General features: G+C 40.3%; 1 protein-coding gene across 1 annotated transcript in view; it reads right to left on the minus strand.

Moving 5' to 3' along the window:
• Positions 1–20,739, minus strand: part of PIEZO2 (piezo type mechanosensitive ion channel component 2) — a 600,576-nt gene that overhangs the window by 162,742 nt on the left and 417,095 nt on the right. Inside the window, exons 14-17 of the mRNA XM_045298343.1 lie at positions 19,054–19,064; positions 10,863–10,972; positions 4,502–4,540; positions 3,415–3,544 (exon numbers count right to left, since the gene is read on the minus strand). Coding sequence (XP_045154278.1) covers positions 3,415–3,544; positions 4,502–4,540; positions 10,863–10,972; positions 19,054–19,064 — 290 coding nt within the window. The remainder of the gene's footprint in view (positions 1–3,414; positions 3,545–4,501; positions 4,541–10,862; positions 10,973–19,053; positions 19,065–20,739) is intronic.

The raw sequence follows: 20,739 nt of genomic DNA on the forward strand, positions 1-20,739 counted from the left end.
GCTTAGTGGTTCTTTGTCTACCATTCCCTTGAGCATTATATAGTGTCCCTCCTTATCTCTTTTTATGGTTTGCACTTTGAGGCCAATTTTATCTGAGATTAGGATTGCAACCCCTGCTTTTTTTTGAATTGCTATTTGCTTGGTATGCCTTTCTCCAGCCATTGATTCTCAGACTATTTTTGTCTGTAGCCTTGAGATGTGTCTCCTGTAGGCAGCAGATTGATGGATTGTATTTTCTACGCCAGTCTGCTAGTCTCAGTCTTTTAATGCCCGAGTTCCAGCCATTGATATTCAGGGTTATTATCTCCATCTGCAGATGCTGTGATGTCATCTTATACCTTTTGTGTTGGCTGTTTTCCTACCTTCCTTTCTCATTAGGGTGTTGTGTGTGTGTGTGTGTGTGTGTGTGTGTGTGTATCATTCTTGACTTCTTTCCATCCTTAAGCCAATGCTATCTTGGAGTCTGCTTTGTCTTTGTTGCCCTCTGGGTGAGTTGTTCTATGTGGCGGTTTCTTATTTATGCTTGGTGAGTGTTGTTTTCTGCCCATATTAGGTTGGCAAGGTTCTTTTGTAGGGCTAGGTTTCTTCTGACATATTCTTTGAGTTTTTCCTTGTCTCTGAAGACTCTTGTTTCTCCATAGAATCTTGATTGATAATTTGGCTGGGTAGAGTATTCTTGGGTTTGCATTGTTTTCCTTCAAGTTTTGGAACATGTTACTCCACTCTCTCTTCTTTATAGTTTCTGCTGATAGGTCTGAGCATATTCTTATCTGAGAACATTTATATGATATTGTTTGTTTTTCCCTAGCTGCTCTCATGATTTTCTTCTTTTCATCGAAGTTGGATAGTTTAACTATTATGTGCCTTGGGACTTCTTCTTGGGATTCAGTCTAGCTGGCGTTCTTTCAGCCACCTGAATGGTTGCCTGGTTTTCATTCTTTACACTGGGGATGTTTTCCTACGCTGGGGACGTTTTCCTCCCAGAATTCTCTCACTATTGTTGCAGATGACTTCTTTGTTGTATCTTCCTCTGGTAAGCCAATAATTCTAATGTTCTTCTGTTTCATAGCATCAGACATAGCTCTTAGGTTTTCTTCAGCTTCTCTGATGATATTATTAGATTTTTGTTTGCGTTTGTTAAAGTCTGCTTGGCTGTCCTCCAAATCACTGATGCAGTTCTCTGCCTCCTCCAGTCGATTCTCGAGGTCCGTGTTTCTGCTACTGGTTTTTATTATCTCCTCCCTAATCTCCTATACTTCCCTTTGGTGTATGGCCTTTATCTCTATCATTTCACTCTTTTTCTGTATTGTTTCCCTCATATCCTGTATGACTAAAAGCAGCATTTCCTTCCTGTGGCAGCTCAATGTCTGCTTCTTCTATGCATGTACATTATGTTCAGGACATCTTCTGCCATTGCCTTTTGTTTCTTTTGTTTTTTCGTTGAGGTTATTGGGGCTGATGGATGTTTGTGTTGCGTTGTTTTAGAGGAGCCAGGTGCCATTTTCCAGGGAGTCGAAGAGCATTGGCTCTCTCTGGGAGACTTGTAGGAATGCTTCATTGAACCGTCTACAGCTAATTTCACTATGGAATTAACCTACCACTTTATCCTCCTGTGGCTTTCCTCTCAGGGGAGTGCCCCAGAAGGGTGGTGGTTGCCTGCTTTGGTGTTGCAGGGGTTGACCAGAGGGTCCTGCAGCAGCTTGGAATGTTGATGAGTATTGGCTGAGCTGCCTTAGGCCCCAAGGAACACAGACAGGAATTCCCTGGTAAGAAGTTGGGTAGAGTATCCCCTAGTGGAGGTGGGCAGGGCTTTCCCTAGCCTCAGGCTAGCCGCACATGGTGGAGCTCACATAGCTGGGTGTGGCCAAGGAATAATTGCCCTATGCTAAGGGGAGCGGTCTGGAGGTCAGTAGTGGAGTGTGAGAGAGCAGGAAAGAGACAAAGAGAAGAAGAAGAAAAAAGAGTAAGCCCACTAAGACTGTGCAGCGATATAGAGAAGAGTGGGAAACAAAAATAACAATGTAGCTGAGCCCCAATCCCTGCCTATGGAGCTGCAAGAGTTTAGTCCCTGCCCTTACGTGGTGTCTGGAAAACTGTGGCTGTGTTAAGAAAAAGCCCCTGCGCAGCTCTCTGAGAATGTGAGGGAATAGAGAGAAGAGAGGGAAACAAAAGTAAAAATGTAGCTGAACCCGGATCCCTGCCTATGGGGCTGCAAGGGTTTAGTCCCTGCCCTGAGGGGTCAGCAAGCTGTGGCTATGTTGAGATTAAGTCCTGGGGTGTGGGCTCCAAATGGTCCTGGCTCCAGCATAGACAGTGGCGGGACTAAGGTCAAGCCCTAGCCAACCTCCACTGTCGTAAGCCAGAAGGCCTCAGCCCCTCAAAACCTTGTGGGTCTGTGCCTACTCATCTTTATGATGTTGAATTTCCCTTTAAGCAATTCTCCTGGGCTGACTTCTGCGGAGTCCCTCTGGTATGTTTTACTCCGTCGCCATCTTCCTGGAAGCCCCCACTTAGCTAATTTTGTATTGAGAGGAGCCCCTGTGTTGTAGTGGTTAAGCATTAGGTTTCTAACTACAAGGCCAGCAGTTCAAAACCACCAGCTGCTTTGCAGAAGAAAGACTCTCCTTTTACTGCTACAAGAGTTACCGACTCAGAAATCCACGGGCTGTTCTACCCTCTCCTATAGAGTATGAGTTGGAATAGACTTGTAGCAGTGAGAATTCTGTATTTATGAATTGGTGGTTTTCTTTGGCTTTCTAGTTCATAACAGAAGTTGAGCAATGACTGCCTTGTAGACATGAGGGACTAACGTTGCCAGATATTCATATTCTTTAGGAAATTCCAAAAATTTCCATTTCTAGGAGAGAGCTTTTTGAATATTGCCTACTATTTATATTTTTAAAAATGTGGGCAGGACAACAATCAAGTCTAAGGGTTTAAAATTAAATGTCATACACATACCAGACTAGGAAACATCTAACACCGTGAGAAGAAAGTGTCAAACACTAAGTAATCAGTTGTTGTGTTTGACTAGGACACTACTTCGTTATTGCTGTTAAGAGTGTGCCTTCCTGGAACACACACACACACACACACACACACACACACACACACATAGATTTAACACTAGAAGTAATTTGATGAGCTTAAATATTTTTGACCTTTTATTTCAGTTTGCTCTAATAATGCTACTTACTTCATCTAAAAGGATAGACTACAGATAGCAATATGGTACAGCAAAATATAAGCAGAACAAATAGCTAATTTAAATTATAGTGACCATGGAAGACAACATACTTTTAAAAATGAAATAAAAGAATAAAATCATTCAAACAAAAAGCAAGCATGAACCTAGAGTGATGCTAAGGCTCAAAGGTGCACTTAGGAGTATACAGCACCCAAACTGCTTGGTACCTGAGGCCTGGGCAGAGGTTTCCCAGTGGTACTGTGGCAGGGCATACACATCAGTCTTGCCTGGGCCGTTTTCTCTTGGGAGTTGTGGGTTAATGGCATGGTAGTCCACTGGCTTCCCATTGACCAGGCCCTGCTAGGAGTCAAGCAAAACACACCTGTGACAGTAGCTCTGGTCTCAGTGCAGATCTACCCCTCCCTCTAGTGCTTTCCTCATAACTCAACAGTGTGTCTGTCCATCGACATAATTTTGGCATCTCAATCTATTACCCAAATATTTTACAACACTGTAGTGCACACTCTCTCTACCACTGTGCTCCACAGAGCAAAGCATGTGATGTCAATCTGAACTTTCACACATTTACTGAAAGCATGCTTCCCTCAAGGCAAAGTGCTAACACCTTTGAAGGTGGGCCAAGGCCCTTGCCACTCTTTCAACTTGTCCTTTAGGCTGTGTGGAAGTCCAGTCCTTCTCTAGCCCAACCCTTCCATGTCCACACACATCTGCTATACACAAGGAAAATGCAGCAATTCTTGAGTTCTTTTAGGGGCATCTGCCTGGCCCTGCAAGGTTGATTCACTTATTGCAGCCTTTAGGATCTTAAAGTACAATGTCCCATATTTGTCCCTGTCTCTTTGATTTGACTTTTCAATGTTAAGATACACATATAAATAAATACATTTATGTATTTACATATATATATGGATTTGTTTATTATATATACATATATGTGCTTAAAATCTGTGGCCAATTTTCATGATCTTTTCATGGGGTCCATGGACATGCAGGACGTTTTATTCAAATCATGTGCTACTCACATCTGCAGTGCAAATAAAAGGGAAAAGAAGCCTTACAAAACCACCACTGTGACTTCGGAAAAGTTTTTAGATTTTTTTATGGTTATGTACAATCTAAGATGAAATTAATTCATATTTTAACAACAACAAAGTGGACATAATTCCTGCAAATAATTTTAAAACTTATGAAATAATACAGATCAATAAAACATACACAAAAGAGTTATTTCTACTTCTGCCACTTTTATACAAGAGACACAAGCATAAATGATAATTCTAATGATATACTAACATCAGACGGTTTGTAGTCATCTTGGGTCATGGATAAAAGCTGCAAAAAAGCAATGCAGGATAATATGTTAACATCAGCCAAAAGTATTACAATGTTTACTTACATCTATAAGGTTTTACTATATACACACCCAGTCTCTTAAACTGGCTGTGCTAGCATGATAAAAATTGCCATTTTTTAGGAAAATAAGAAGGGACAAATAAGTAAATTGAATATAATATGCTGCCATTTATTATAACCATTACTCAGCTTCTGATTTTTAGTTTTAATAATAAAAGGAAATTAGAAGTCATATACCACATGGCTACAAAAGATATTTTTAATTGCTTTTTAAAATTACTATTAAAAGATCATTTTACTGGGGCCCCTACAGCTCATATAACAACAATCCATTGTTTGGGTTTTAATAGAATAAGATACTTGGTTTTATGCTCCTAGAGGCTTTTGAAACATTTGCAGAAATTTGAAAATACTCACTTTCCAAGAAATAAAGTTTCATCATCAAAGAAATTCATTTGCAGTGAAACTGAGGTTATTTTTAATATATCCAAACTGCAGCAAAATGATGTCTATGCTATGTAATTATGCTAGTGCTGGGGGGTTTGATATCCTTGTTCCCCAAATAATAAGCATTTACTAGGCTAATAGCTCTCCAACTTTGGGGTCTCATGACAACTTTACATTCTGCAAAATCACTGAGGTTGCCAAAGCGATTTTGTTAATGTGGGTTGTATCTGTCAATATTTACCACACTAGAAATCAATAAACATGTTTAATATATTAGTATATTTATCATAACAATAACCCATTGCATACATTATAACATATTACATAAATTATATATAATAATAACCCATTACTTAAATACATGTATGCAATTAAAAATAATGAAAAGAGTATAACAACTTTCTTTAATCTCTGGCTAATGAGTGAGCAGGTGAATTTCTGTGTCTGTTTTTCCATTCAGTCTTTTATGAGATGTTTTGGATAAAGTAGATGAACAAAATATTGCTTCACCAAGATATGCAGCTAGAAAAGGAAGGGGTATTTTAATAGCCTCGTCAAATCATTGTAAACAGTTTTCTTTGCTATTACATGCAAACTCTGGGTAGTTTCCTTAAAGTCACTGGCAATGTGCAGTCTGAAACTAAAATACCTTAGTTCGGCTACTTTTCACTGCGATCGGGTACTTTTCACGGAGTCAGTCTAACGTCAGTGAGAAGAACTTTATGTATACTTTCCATTTCATCACACAGAATATTAAAAGCATATGGACTGTTAGGGTAGAATGCTAAATTAAAAATTATTTATGGCTCATCAAAGAAATTGAGTGATGGTGGCTTTTGCTTATTTGCTTTTTCTTGCATGTGCAAATCCATGAATAATATAGCTTCTAATACAATTTGGAGCCACTTTCTTGATTTGTGCTATGGTTTCACTAATTTTCACCCTTATCTCTCAGTTTGTCTATTGTGGTGGCTTGTGTGTTGTTGTGACGCTGGAAGCTAGGTCACTGGTATTTTAAATGCCAGCAGGGCACCCAAAGTGGATGGTTTCAGGAGAGCTTGCAGACTACGAATAGACAACAAAGACATAATTGGCTCCTTGTTCGAAAGGAAGTAGCATAGCTTCAAAACAATCTTAGATACTGGAGGTCTCATGAATGGAAACAGAACTTCTTCTGAGATAGTGCTAGAGGATGGGCCCCTCAGGGAGGAGGGCACTTGAAGTGGGACTTGGGATGAGCATGGTGACATGAGTCAAATAATGTCTGTAAGAGTGGAGCCTTTGGGTTCTTTGTTTGCTGATGGGACACCAGTCAAGGTAAGGAGACACTGTTTTAAAAAAAATGCTGCCAATGGTCGTAACTTGGCATGTGAAAAATATAAATCTAGGAAAATTGGAAGTAGTCAAAGATTAAATGTATAAAGTTCAATATCCTGGGCATTAATGATTGGAAATAGACCAGTATTGACCATTTTTAATCAGAAAGTCATGTGATTTACCCTGCTGGGAATAACACAATCAAGAAGAATGATCTGGCATTCATTGTCAGAAGGGACATTGTAAAATCAATCTTGAAGCACAATGTTTTCTGTGATTGGATTATATCTATCCATCTTCAAGGAAATCTAATCAGTACAACTAATATTCAAACATATTCACCAATCACAAAACTAATGATGAAGAAATTGAAGAATTCTACCATGTCTTCAGTAAGAAAATGATCAAAAATGTGATCAAGATACATTGATAATTATTGGCAATTGAAATGCAAAAGTTGGAAACAAAGAGGAAGGAACATATGGACCTGGTGACAGACATGCATCTGGAGATCAAATGATAGAAATCTGCAAGACCAATGACTTATTCATAGCAAATACTTCTTTCAACAACACAAAAGGCAACATGGACACAGAAATCAAATTGACTACATCTATGTGAAGAGATAATGGAGAAGCTCAATATCAGCAGTTAAAATCAGGCCAGGGCCTGAGTGGAACAGACCACCAATTTCTCATATGAAGGTTCGAGATAAAGCTGAAGAAAATTAAAACAAGTTCATGAGAGCCCAAACACAACCGAATCCATCCCATTTGAATTTTGAGAACATCTCAAGAACGGATTTGTTGCATTGAACACTAATGACAGAAGACCTGATGAGCCGTAGGAGGTTGTTAAGACCATCATTCATGAACACAGCAAAAGACCATTAAAAAGATGAAAGAAAGAAAGAAAGGCTCAACGTGGCTGTCAGAAGAGACTCTCAAACTTGGTTTTAAACATAGAGGAACTAAAGCACATGGAAGAAAGGATGAAGTTAAAGTGCTGAAAAGAAAATTTCAAAGGCAAGACAGAACCAAATATTATAATGAAATGTGTAAAGACCAAGAATTAGAAAATCAAAAGAAATCAGGCTTAGCATACCTTAAACTGAAAGAACTGAAGAAAAAATTCAAGCCTCGCCTGGCAATCTTGAAAGCTATATGGGCAAAATACTGGATGATGCAGGAAGCATCAAGAGAAAATGGAAAGAATATACTATACCAAAAAAGAACTAGTCAACTGTGTTACTTAAGGTTTATTGTGTCAAGCTGGCCAATAAACACATATGGGGTTAATTGAAGGGGAGTTTAATTGAAAGGCAGAGAGATTAATGGTTTGGTGAGCCTCGCCCTTCTGGTTCTCTGGTCTCTTGCTCTCTGATGGTCGGACCAGTGTGTGGCTGCCTTGGCTAGTTCTCTGCCTCAGCTTGCAAGGCTCACTTCTTGTGAGACATCCCTGAGGAGAAACCACATGGACCTACCCTGATGCAGCCCTGGGTGCTGGAGAAGCCATGTGGAGACCCCTGCCAGCACTGAGAAGCTTACACCTCCACTGGATTCAAAGTCCTCCTGTAGTCGGCATCATTGGATGTGTTGTGTGAGATGGAGGAGAACTTTGTAGATGAGTGTTGGACATATGGGTTAAAGTTGGACTTATGAGCTTGGACTGGACTGGGTTTATTAATATACACTCACCCTTTATATAAAACTCTCTCTTATACACACGAGTTTCTGTGGATTTGTTTCTCTAGTCTACCCAGACTAACACATTGACAATCCACCATTTCTGGAGGAAGTATTATGTGCAAGAACCAATGGTCCTGAAGGAACAAGTTCAAACTGCACTAAAAGTTTTAGCTAAAAATGAGATTCCAGGGATTGATGAAATACCCGTTGAAATGTTCCCACAAGCTGATGAAACACTGGAAGCACTCACGGGTCTATGCTAGGAAATTAGGAAGCTAGCTATTAGCCCAACTAAGTGGAAGAGATACAGATTTGTGTCCATTCCATAGAAAGGTAACCCAACAGAATGCTCAAGCTATAGAATATTATCATTGATATAACATGCAACTAAAATTTTTCTGAAGATCATCCAACAATAGTTGTAGCAGTACTCTGACAGGGCATTGTCAGAGGTTGAGTCAAGTTCTGAAGAGGACATGGAACATGGGATGTCATTGCTAATGTCAGATGGATCTTGTTTCAAAGCAGAGAATACCAGAAAAGTGCTTACTGTGTTTTATTGACTATGCCAAGGGAGTTGACTGTGTGGACCATAATAAACTATGAATAAGCTTGGGAAGAGTGGAAATTCCAGAACACTGCATTGTGCTCATGTGTAACTTGTACATGGATCAAGAGGCAGTTGTGGGAATAGAAAAAGAGTCTATCTATTGCATGCATGGTTTAACATTAGGAAAAGTGTGTCAGGGCTGTATCCTTTTACTGTACTTATTCAATCTGTATAGGTACAATCTATACTTATTAAATCTGTATCTCAGCAAATCATCAGAGAAACTGGCTTATATGACGAAGAATGTGGCATCAGGATTGGAAAAAGGCTTATTAACATTGTGTAACATGTAGATCACACAAGCTTGCTTGCTGTAGGTGAAGAAGAGTTGAGGCACTTGCTAATGATGATCGAGGGCTGCAGCCTTCAGTATGGATTGCAACTCACTGTAAAAGATACCCAAATCCTTACAACTGGGCCACAATGGAATATCATGCATGATAAATGGAGAAAAGGTAAAAGTTGTCCAGGATTTTGTCTTGCTTCGCTCCAAAAATCAAAGTTCATGGAAGCAGCAGCCAATAGATAAAAAACGTGTAACATTAGGTAAATCTGATGTTCCAGACCTTTTCTAGAGTATTGGAAAGCATGGACGTTGAGGACTCAGGTGAGCCTGACTCAGGTCATGGTATTTTTGATTGCCTCATCTGCATGTGAAAGGTGGACAGTGAATAAGGAAGACTGAAGAAGAATCGATGCATTTGAATTGTGGTGCTGGAGAAGAACGTTGGAAAAGTCATGGACAGCTAAAAGGGCAAACCAATTTGTGTTGGAAGAAGTCAGGTCAAGTTCTCCTTAGAGGCAAGGGTGGCTAGACTTCATCTTGTTACATACTTTGGACACACTGTCAGGAGAGACCAGTCCCTGGAGAAGACATCATCCGCGGTAACACGAAGGGCAGTGAGAAGGAGGAAGGCATTTAATGAGATGCATTGACATGTGGCTGCCACAATGGGCTCAGACCTGTGAGGATGGTACAGGGCCGTGCGATGTTTTGTTTGGTTTTGCATGGAATCTCTATGGGTCAGAACTGACTCAATGGCACTGAACAACAATAACAACAACAACAACAACAGTAATTTTACCCACCGTTGCCTTTGTTCTATCAGAGCAAATGTCAATAAAGTAGAAAATGATAAGCATCATCTTAGTATTATTATGAGAATAGCTTTTGCATTGTGGATCTATGCAAGGATTTCATGAACCCCTGCAAGTCCAGCTAAAATGCATTAAAACTGCTGTGCTAATCTCAAACCAGATCTGTTTTTTAGATCAGAAAATCTGACACATGGTGAGACAAGAGAGAAGAGAAACCTTGGATCCCTTCGCTCCCTTAGGCGACTCTCGGTGCCCCACATCTCTGCCAGCTCCATTACATAGCTTGCTCACTGGTCTCCCTTTCCTCAGCACAGGAGAGTCTGGTTTAAAATTAAAGTGTTTTCCTTAAAGGCATTCACCTGCCTTCAAATAAATCAGAGACTCTCCTCAAACGCTTTCTAACACACTGGGAAGCAAAATGCTAAGCCCCTGCAAGAATTGTGTTTGTCTTTACAAAATAACAAGCAGGAAATTTTAACAAACCAACCTAGCATGACAGATCTGAATTCAAAATGGGCAATAAATAAGCAACAGGGTATATGAATTACCCAATTATGACTAACTTTTTCTTGTCAATATACACTGCTGTTTCAAAGTGATGAGATATATTTAATCACAATCACATAGACTGCTTTGATCTTCTGTAGTAGTAACTTAAAGTATTATGGCTGGACAGAGTGAAATTATTTTCTGCACTGTATTTAAACATTGATGCATTCACAACACAGTGCTTCAAGCTATCGTTCTTGTTGTTGCTCTTGTTTCAGGGACAAGCTTTTTGTTTGCAAATGAGGAAACGGTTTCTTTTCAAGAATTAAGAGGATAGAGTAGACAAGACTGAAATATAAAAATGTGTTCTCATAAGAGGCCATGCATTGGGATAACAGTTGTATGAGCCCCTAATAAAATGTTTAAAAAAAAAATTAAAAAAAAGAGGCCATGCAACCACAGCATTTCCCCTAGGATATTGGGTTCTCCTTTCTGAATCAATCTCTCTGGTCCAAACTAACTGAGGCTACATGATATTATCTGACTACTGGAGTCTGTCTGAATGACTGACTTAATACCAAATAACCTATTATGAATCTCAGTATATTGAAAAATAAATTATTCAAAGGAAATTCTTTCCTTAATGTCTTACTTTTCGTTCATCGGTTGGGTAATGGGTGGCATACCACAGGCTTCGCCGTCTCTCGGCTGTGATTTGGACAGGGCTACAAGCCAAGGTTTCATCCTCTTCCTTGGTCTCCTCTTCCTGCAACAGAAACACAGGCCAATCCACAGGACTAGCTTTGCTTCCTAGAGCAGCCTCAGTGGCCCACAGAAACCTTTTTGACTTCAGCTGTGATCATTTCTTAATGCTAACACATACATGATGTGGGATTCTATGAAGACATCTTTCAAAAGACAAAACTGCCATTTATACTTGTAAGCCCATAAATATTTATCAGCTCCTGGTATCTACTGAACCCTATAAATCCCAGCAATGTATTTTAACGTTAAATATCCCCAACCTCCCATGGTGTACTCTAAAATTGTACTAGAAGCAGCTAAGAGGTTAATCCTTGGATCAAGGGCTTTCGAGAAAGCACATCATTAACCTTTTTTCCTTGCCACTGGCAACGTTTAATTATGAAGAAATGGATTAAAGGCAGAAGTATTTAGAGCTCTCGTTAAGGAAAAAACTATGTAACATACACAGCTCTTACTTCATATAATTAGATTTGGATTTTGATCTAGAGAAATGATAAAGATAGAATACATAGAACCAGCTGTGCCAATCAAAAGGCAATTAAAAGTTTATTGCTTTGGGAGGAGGGAGAATGGAACTCATCTCACTGCACAATTCCTGTATTCTTGTGTACCAGGACTGAATCGTGAGCACTCAAACTCTTTGGATGGGACTTCCCATTGGCCCGTTGGGGTTATGTATTCTTTGGAATTGCCCCTTATCATCTGCTTCTCCCCTTTTCTCTCTCAAACTTCTTGATGGACCTTTGCCTCAGTACTCACCCTTATGTGCTATAATTTGTTGCTAAAGTCATTAGGTTACCTTAGAACTGGGATTAAATCTACCAAATGCTGCCTTCCATGTGATTTCCATGGCTACTGTTCACTAGTAGCTCATTTTGCCTTTCTTCTGAGGAACCTCTGGGTGAACGTGAATATGCATCTTTTTGGTTAGCAATTGGGTCTGTTACCTATTTGCACCACCAGGAGCCTATTTAAAGCATAGATCACCTGACATATTGATGCTAGAATGAACTAAACCCTATCATCTGTTTATTAAATTTGAATTTTAATACTGCTGTTCACCGTATCTGGAGCCCTGGTGGTATATAGTGATTTACATGTTGGGCTGCTAACCTCAAGGTCAATAGTTGGAATTGGAGCAGATCAAATAGTTCAAAGATGAGGCTTTCTACTCCTATAGAGAGATACAGTCTTGGAAACTCACAGGGGCAGATCTAACCTGTCTTAAAGGGTCACTATCAGCAGGAACTGACTCGATGACTTTAAGTTTGGTTTTTGAGTTTATTAATAGTATGGCTTGTAACTTAAATTAACTTCCCATCTCTCTGTACTTTCTGTACTTAAATTAACTTCCCATCTCTCTGTACTTTCTGTACTTAAATTAACTTCCCATCTCTCTGTACTTTCTGTACTTAAATTAATTTCCCATCTCTCTGTACTCTCTGTACTTCAGCAGCCAGCCTGCTGCTGAAGTAGCATAATATCTCATGAGCCTATGGGCTTTATAGCATGGCCCTATCTCTTTATGACAGAATATATATGAGACCAGCCAGCGAGAAAAAGTAGAGACCTGGACCAGAGTCACAGACAAGACTGGATCTGTTATATAGACCCTCTCTCTTAAAGACATCTTTAAGCTATTTCATACAGAACTGGTATCATCATAAGAATGGCACTTCACCCTGGGGACTACAGTCCCCAGAACCCCTTGCTATCTGATGTCATCTAGTAGGAACAGAGTCTATCTGACTACACTTCTGAGACGTTCTTCTGTGGAAACTCTTAAAAATACACAGCTTACAAATGTGGGTGAGAAAGCTGATGCTTTGTTGGTACCAATTATATGGCTACTCCTTTCTAGGAGGTTCTCATCAAATTCTCCAGTGTTGCCTGTGTGTCCAGCCAGAGTTAATCTTTCTCTAGACAATGACAAGAACCTGATTCACGTGTGGTGAGCAGACACAGGACAAAAAGGCGATGCTAGAAAATGAAGAGTATGTTCTACCACGATGAGATCAGACAAGAGTCTTACCCACGCCCAAGGATGGTGTCCACCAGAACTCTTTGCATTCTGTGTCTTTAGCTGCCTCGCATGAGCATCCCGCTGGCTCCCAGGTGTGAGAGAACCTTCACTGGAGAAATTTACTTCTCTTTTTCTCCTTTCCCTTTTGGTTTTGTTTCTGTCTGTCTATTGTCTTGTGTGGTACTAAATTAAAGCTTCTATAAGGTCCAATAAAAGGCAGGGCATACCTCTGCTGTCTAAAAGCGGAAGGGGGGGGTGTCTTTCTGAGATTTGGCATCTTTCCCTGGCAGACCCCTATAAGGTCCAGTTAGGATTAAAGGGTTTTCTTTGTGTCTGTGAGGTTGGCTTTCTTCATTGTCTCTCTGTTTTGCCCTTGAAAACCAGGTTTTATTGTCCTTGAGCTTGTTCTAACTTAGCCTTGTGTGATCGCTCTTTTGCAGTATATTGAGAATGTTGTGAGTCTAAGGTAAAGAAGAGAACATGGAATGTGAGTGTTAAAAAAAATTAGTGTACTGTATCTTTAGATATAGAGACAAACAGGTGGGGACTATGATCTGTTTAATTTCAGAAACAAGTGCTTCTGCTTTCACCCCAAATGGCAACCACCTGGAAGCTACACAAGAGTCTGCTGTCACCTGAATACTAACCCCCAAACCAGACTCACAGACATTGCGTCATTTCTGACTCATGGTTACCCTATAAGACAGGGGAGAACTGCGCCTGTAGGTTTCCCAAACTCGAAATCTTTAGGGGTGTAGAAAGCAGCATCTTTCTCCCTTAGAGAGGCAGGTGGTTCCAAAGCGCTGATGCGGGAGCAGCTCAATAAGGAACCACTCATTGGTTACGCAAGGCTCACAGGGAGTGTATTCAGTAGGAGCTAACGCCTGGGTCCATTCTCACCCAAGGTGGGGGCTACATGTCGGCCCATTGTAGGGGAGGTGGGCCTCATTTGGAAGATCTCTTCTGACTGGAAATATTATATTAGGCTTTGGTCAACAAACTGTGTTTCCTAATTTTATTGGGACACTCCTTATTTATTTATTTTGGGGGACACTTCTTTTAAAGAGTGCACACTTCATTTTTAATTAGTATAACAAAGCTTTCAAAAAATTGATAAAATACCCCAGTTGTTCAACTCAATTCATTCCAAATTCATATTCAAAAGAGAAAAATTCAAGAACTGAACATATTTTTCCTGTAAGAAATATTGAAAAGTCAAATACTTGGTTCTGAGGCCCCCAAATTTCACTTGTACATTCATATTTCAAGGACTTTAAGTCCCTACAGAGGCTTCTAGCCTTCTCGTAGATCACTGTCTCGGATCGCCATCTAAGGAGTTTCTGATTATCCAAATTAATAGTCGCCTTTCAACCTCTTCGTTTCATGCTCAACAATTCCACATCTTTGTTACATTAGGTGCTTTAAACACATCCCCCACACACCCCAGCCACAAAACATTGAGAACATCCACTTCGCCAAGTTGCTTAAGCCACCAAATCTGACAAACAGCAACCTGATTCACATTTCACAGCGAATTCTTTGTTTCACTCCAGTGCTTCTCCGTTTTGCTTGTAACTCTTGATACCATTAACTAGTATCACTCTTTCTTTGGAGCCATGGTTACCACAATTGACTCAAATAAAGCAAACACACAAAAAAGCACAATGACACATGTTTTAATGCATTAACACCACAAGCACTATCTGTTGTCTGAGTGAGAGCGGCACTCAGACTGAAGCGCCCCCCCTGTGGGTCTATGGTGAGGTTCAATTGGTTACTCACTCTCAGTCATAAAAGGTATTTTCAAGTTGGATTTTTGGTTCACCTATTTAGCAAAGTTATGAACACTGAGCAGATTTTTTTTAGCTTTGCTGTTAAAGTACTGGAAAGTTTGAGCTTGAAGGTATCGCTGTATAATTTTTACCATTAAATGTTAACTAGATTAAATGTATATATATATATATATATTCTTTATTTAAAAGCTCAACTTTGATTTTATAACTGGTGTGTACTTAGGAATCAAACTTTTTGGTAGTATAAGAAACTAATGAGATTATATGTATATACACATACACACGTGTATATTTAGAATCAAAATCTCCAAGTAATCTGCTATTAAATTGAGTTAGAAAAAGCCTGTTATACTTTAGTCTATATTCAGGTCTGATGAAAAGCTCTTATTTCCAGAACGTGGCAGGGAGCTATACTTTAAGGTGTCTCTTTCTTTAAGTATTGGCCAGGAGCCCTGGTGGCTTAGTGGGCCACACGTTGGGCTGCGAACCGCAAGGACAGCAGGGCAAAACCACCAGCTGCTCCACTGGAGAAGGATGCAGCTTTCTGCTTCGGTAATTGGCAGAGACACTGGCCAGGCCATTATGAAAAATATGTAGGCTGTCAGGCTACTTTGCCCTGACAGCTCTGAGATAGATGGAGCCAAGGCAGTTTGACTTTGTGGGTCTTATGAGAATTGTCTTTATTTACTGGGGTCACAATTTTTATAAATCCTGGAAGCTATGCAAGAAACACAAGGAGTGTTTTCACTCCAGCAGATGGCAGCAAGCTCCCTTTGATTTCTGTAACCTCTGAATCTGGCCTTTTAGCACCTGGTGGTTTGGGGGTCAGGGGGTGGCGTGGGGTGTGGAAAAGTGCCAACAAAGGGAAGAGCAGATTGGAAACAAGGAAGGAAAGATATTCCCCAGGAGTTTAGGATTCACCTGAGTAAGGATGAGGTGGTGGGGAGAGCACAGTTCACATAGTGAAAAACTAATTAATTCAGGAAGCCCAGGTTTAGGAAGGGAAACCTTCTCCAAAAGTCTGTAGCATGCATACAGGGACAGGGATACTCAGGATCTCTGACATGATTTCCTCTGCTTTCTTCCAGATGGGAAACAAAACAATGCAATACCTTTGAATACACCTCTGGGCTGTATCCTTAAGAACGGAAACAAGTTTGATCCCCAGACCCTAAGAATGAGATTATTATTCTCTGGTAACATGATGTTGCCTTGGTATGTTTCTGAGGGAAGATTTAGTCTGAAAACAGTAGTCTAAATTAAAATCCGATTTTACAACTAGACTTATTTTGCAAAAAGTAAGGAAAATTGATAGAATTCCCTATGTGAAGGCTCTTGTGCACTCTGAAATGTTCCTGAATTGTACAGGGATTTCCTGGCCTTCCTGCTAATGCTAATGTTCCTGGAAAAGAATAAACCAGAAATTGAGGTTTTAGAAGCAGGTGGGAAAAAAAAAAAAAGCAGCAGCAGGTGATAACAAACTAGCTGCTACTGATCGAGGTAAAAAGAAAATATGACAGCCTTTTAAAAAAGGCTAGCTACAAAATTCTATATTAAAACATAGTGATATGAATCTTGAGAATCCCATGGGAAAGGGAGTGCTAAAAGAGAAGTTTATGACTCAATTTTATGCCCTAGACATCAGAAAGAAATGACCAAAGTTAGGCAGACATTCAACAGCCCTACCGCTATTTCTAATAAGTTTTGAGAAAATTGAGGGAAATGTTTTTCTGCCCCCAAGAAAAACATTAAATGGAACTTTGCCTGTTTAGCATTAAACCCACTCTCTGCAGATTAAGGGAGCTAAACTACTTCCTTAAATTTAAAGCTGCACTGCGTACAGGCAGAAACAAGGATATGCCCCAAATCCTTGAAGTCATTGGACTCTGTTTGGATTTCTATTGCTTCTAAGGTTGCCTAATAATTGGCAAGCTAGGTGAACCACACATGTGTCACTTCCTGTTACATCTTTGCTCATTATCTTCTGTCCTAGATCCTACCGATTGTTTTGCCTTAGTGAACGAGTGCAAACAGTGTAATGCACTACAAACTTAGGGGGCACAACCCTTCTGTACAGTCTGCACATAGGGGGCCTCTGTCAGCTTTCCCAGGTGAAGAAGACCAACATTTCTGATTGGGTGACTAAATCAGCTAGAGAACCGAACCGGAAATTCTGGCACCTTCCTGAATCAATTGCCAATCAACCTCCCCTCCAACAAGTGACTCACCTGCAAGCACAACTTGATTATCCCCACGTGTGTTACTGGTTACATCTTTCAGTTAATCCATTTTGATAGAGTGTAATCTGAAATTATGTTCGTTGCTCATCTAGTTACCTTTTGCCTTTTAGGGGGATCGAGGACCAAGAATGATTTCACTAGACTGCCACCTGTCCATGGCAGGTGTTGGTAATTAAATGCAGTGTTGGGTTTGCCACAAGAACCCTTAGAGAAACTATTTAATTCCATCTCCCACTTTAAACTTTTGCAAGCTTTTTCATCATACAATTAAGGTTACTCTGTGACACCCAGTTACTCAAAGCATCTTTATTTGCTTTGTCAGAAAAGCAGTGTCTTGTGGCAATGGACCAGGCTTTCCATGGGGTTCCAGTGCAGGGTATGGAGAAGGCTATGGCAAACTGGCTGAAACCTCAGCCCAAAATCTGTCACCCTCACTTCATGTTGATCATAACGAATGTTGGGACAATCCCCCCAATGTAGAATTACACAAGCTGTAGAGTTCACAAGTTTGTCTGTCATAATTCCTTAATGGGACCTAGCTGTCCCATGCACAGTCTTCTATCTCCTCTGACTCCTCCAGCTGAGTTATATGTCCCTTAGGAGTGTGTCTTCCAGTGTGGTGGGTCTAGTCACACCAGTTTAAATGATACCGCTTCTATTAACAGCAAACTTACAGATGGAAATCTCTTGTTGAATATCTGCACAAGGGTATTTTGAGAATTCTGTCTTACCTTTGGATATTCAAAGTAAAAACAAACAAACAAACAACAAACCCTCCAAATTCACTGTCATCTAGCCAATGATGAAGACACAAATGGCCCGCTCTGAGTTTCTGAGACTGTAATTGTTAATGGGAGTAGAAAGCCCAGTCTTTCTCCTGTGGAGCTGCTGGTGGTTTCAAACTGCCAACCATGCAGATTGCAGCCTAACTCATAACCACTACACCACAAGCACCCCTTATTCAAAGTAAAGAAATAAGCAAATATTGGAAGGCTGATGTCAAAACATTGTATGCTGTAGAATGAGAGTCAGGAGGAAACTCCTTAGTCTAATACTCAGGTTGGGGTTAATCAGTTCTTAAAACTATATATAATTCCTAGTTAGTGGGAATGGTTGAATTGGAGCATTCTTTGAGAAGCTTATCAGTCATCATGGGACAAAAAGCAGAAGGTACTGAGGAGATGGGAGTGTAGCACTGATCCTTAAATTCTTTGGCCAAAGTATCCCTCGACAACAGCAGTTTTGAATTTGTTTTTATTGTCCCACCAAGAGGAAGACGGTTTAGCTAACACTCATTGCTCCACATAGGTAATGAACACAGAGAAGGTAGAACAGGATGTACACAAAATTAGACAACAGGCTAGATGGCTCCATGCAATACCCGCCTCACAGGCACCAGACTTATTTGAGTTGCTACATCAGTAATAGGCACATAAGCTAGGCCAGTTTTATAAGGGACTGTAATGATTTAGCTTGACATTACACTCATAATATTAGTTTTCCCTGATGCCTCACGTGCAGTAGAGGAAAAAGGGGCTCGGATCAAGATGATGAACCTAAGTTCCGATCAGCACTGTAGGTGTTTCCTGTAGACCTCACTGACATCTAAACACTGGCGAAGGGACCAGATGGTAGAAAAACTGCACCATGAGTGTAAAGAGACTGCCTTGGTTGCCATCTTGGGATTTCGGCTAAGCCCAGGTTAATGATCAGTGCGTGTCCTTCAACCTCTAAGCAAGAGGAGGAAATGCAATAGTGTCAGACATCAAAAGCCACTTGTTACGTAGAAATGGAGCCCTGGTGGCGTAGTGGTTACATGTTGGGCTGCAATCTGCAAGGTTGGCAGTTTGAAACCACCAGCCTTTCCGAGGGAGAAAGACAGGGCTCTCTACTCTTGTAAACAGTTACAGTCTCAGAAAGTCTCAGAGGCAGTTCTACCCCATCCTACATAGGGCTCCTATGAGTGAGTGAGGGTTCTGTAGAAACCTGAAGCCCATCCTATGCTTGAAGGGGTCCAGATACCATCTTGAGTACTCTACACACATATTTCTAACCACTAAACTACAAACGAAATCAGGCCAAATCCTAGAAAAACAGAGGGAACTTGTATGTTTACAGAGACATATAGAGGATATGTCAAATAGCTATGTGAAATGTGTGTGTCCACATGGAAAACATTAGAAAACATTTCCTAAAAGTGTCCTCAGAATTCGGACATGTAAGAAAAAGAGTTACCATGCTTTGTCTTTTATTCTGGCCTGCTAGACCAACAAACCCCTTCCTGGCCATAATTACCATAAAACTTAAAATTAAGAATCTTCAAGGGTGCGTGCATGTGGGGGGAACCTTTAGTGATTTGTCCTGCTAATCTGTTATTGTTTGGGGGCAGACAACATTGATGGGCTGTCAATTTGGTTCCCACCCCTCTTTTTTTTTTGGACTCTTCATTATAACTTTGAGAATTTCCCCTCATTCCAGCTCTAGTGTGGCTGCTGCAGGATTTTCCAAAATAATAGATCCAGTGGATCCTGAGGAAACCCAGGCTGCAGAGTTGAAGATGGTAGTAGAAGAAGGATCTATTCCCTCAGCCCCACATATTTATATTGCACATGCCCAAAGTAAAGACTAAAGACCACTAACAGGCTGATGCCTGCGAATGCCTTACAGCCCCAGATCAACCACATCTTCACTTGCAAGAGCTTGCTCCCCTGAAGGAGGAGCCAATTAAGAAAGTGCTGTATGCATATAGACAGGTGATTCTTATGCCCCATATAAGGAGGAAGGAAAGACCTGAGAGATTTTGTACAAATAATTATTTATGGGATTAGAGAAGAGGGAGGGAAGTGAGAGTACACAGCTGGAGCAGAGTCAAAGGCAAGACATGCTCCCCTGTATATGCCCTCTCATAAGGAAATCTTTAAGTTACTTCACACAGAACTAGAGCCAGCTGGTGGACTTCCTTTTGCCATGGGGACTAGAATGTCTTGCTACCGGATTCCATCTACTGGGCATAGAGTATGCTTGGACTGAAGTTCTGAGAGTCTTGCCTGTTGGAAACCTTTAAAAGACAGGTATATATGCACAGGTCAGACAGATGATACGTTGTCAGTATGGGTTAAACAGCTACACTCTCTTACGAGCTTCTCCAAGATAGCCTGTATGTCTAGCCAGAGTAAATCTTTCTCTTGGCAAAGACAAGAGCCTAATTCCAGTAACATATATACATGCTACTGTCTTGTTTGAGAGGCTATATGACATATCATAAAGCTACAACCCAGGGACCTTTTGAGTACTTAAAAGTAATTTCCATGATTTGCATGACACTGTTAAAAAATAACTTTCCAGATATATTTTAATTTCTTATGCACATATGTGGGTTAGTATATACATATACACATTTATATGCATGTTTGTGGGGGACTAGAACATAATTTTGAAAGAGGTTTTGCTGGCATACCCTAATTTTAGAGAAAAATATAATGAAAGATTATCAGGATCTTTAGGACCCTAAAAGGCACTTTTTACAAAAATTCTGCAATTTCTGATGGACATTGTGCTTCCACTCATGTACTCCCTCGATACAAGAACATTTTGCTCAAGTAAACGGTCATTCCATGATACCCACCTTCCTACATGATCAATGAAGTCAAATGTGTGCATAAGCAAATGTGGTGAAGAAAGCTGATGGTGCACAGATATCAAAAGATA

This window comes from Echinops telfairi, unplaced genomic scaffold (genome assembly GCF_000313985.2).
Source record: "Echinops telfairi isolate 266 unplaced genomic scaffold, ASM31398v2 ScPeMD7_4;HRSCAF=17, whole genome shotgun sequence".
In the NCBI taxonomy this organism is placed as follows: domain Eukaryota; kingdom Metazoa; phylum Chordata; class Mammalia; order Afrosoricida; family Tenrecidae; genus Echinops; species Echinops telfairi.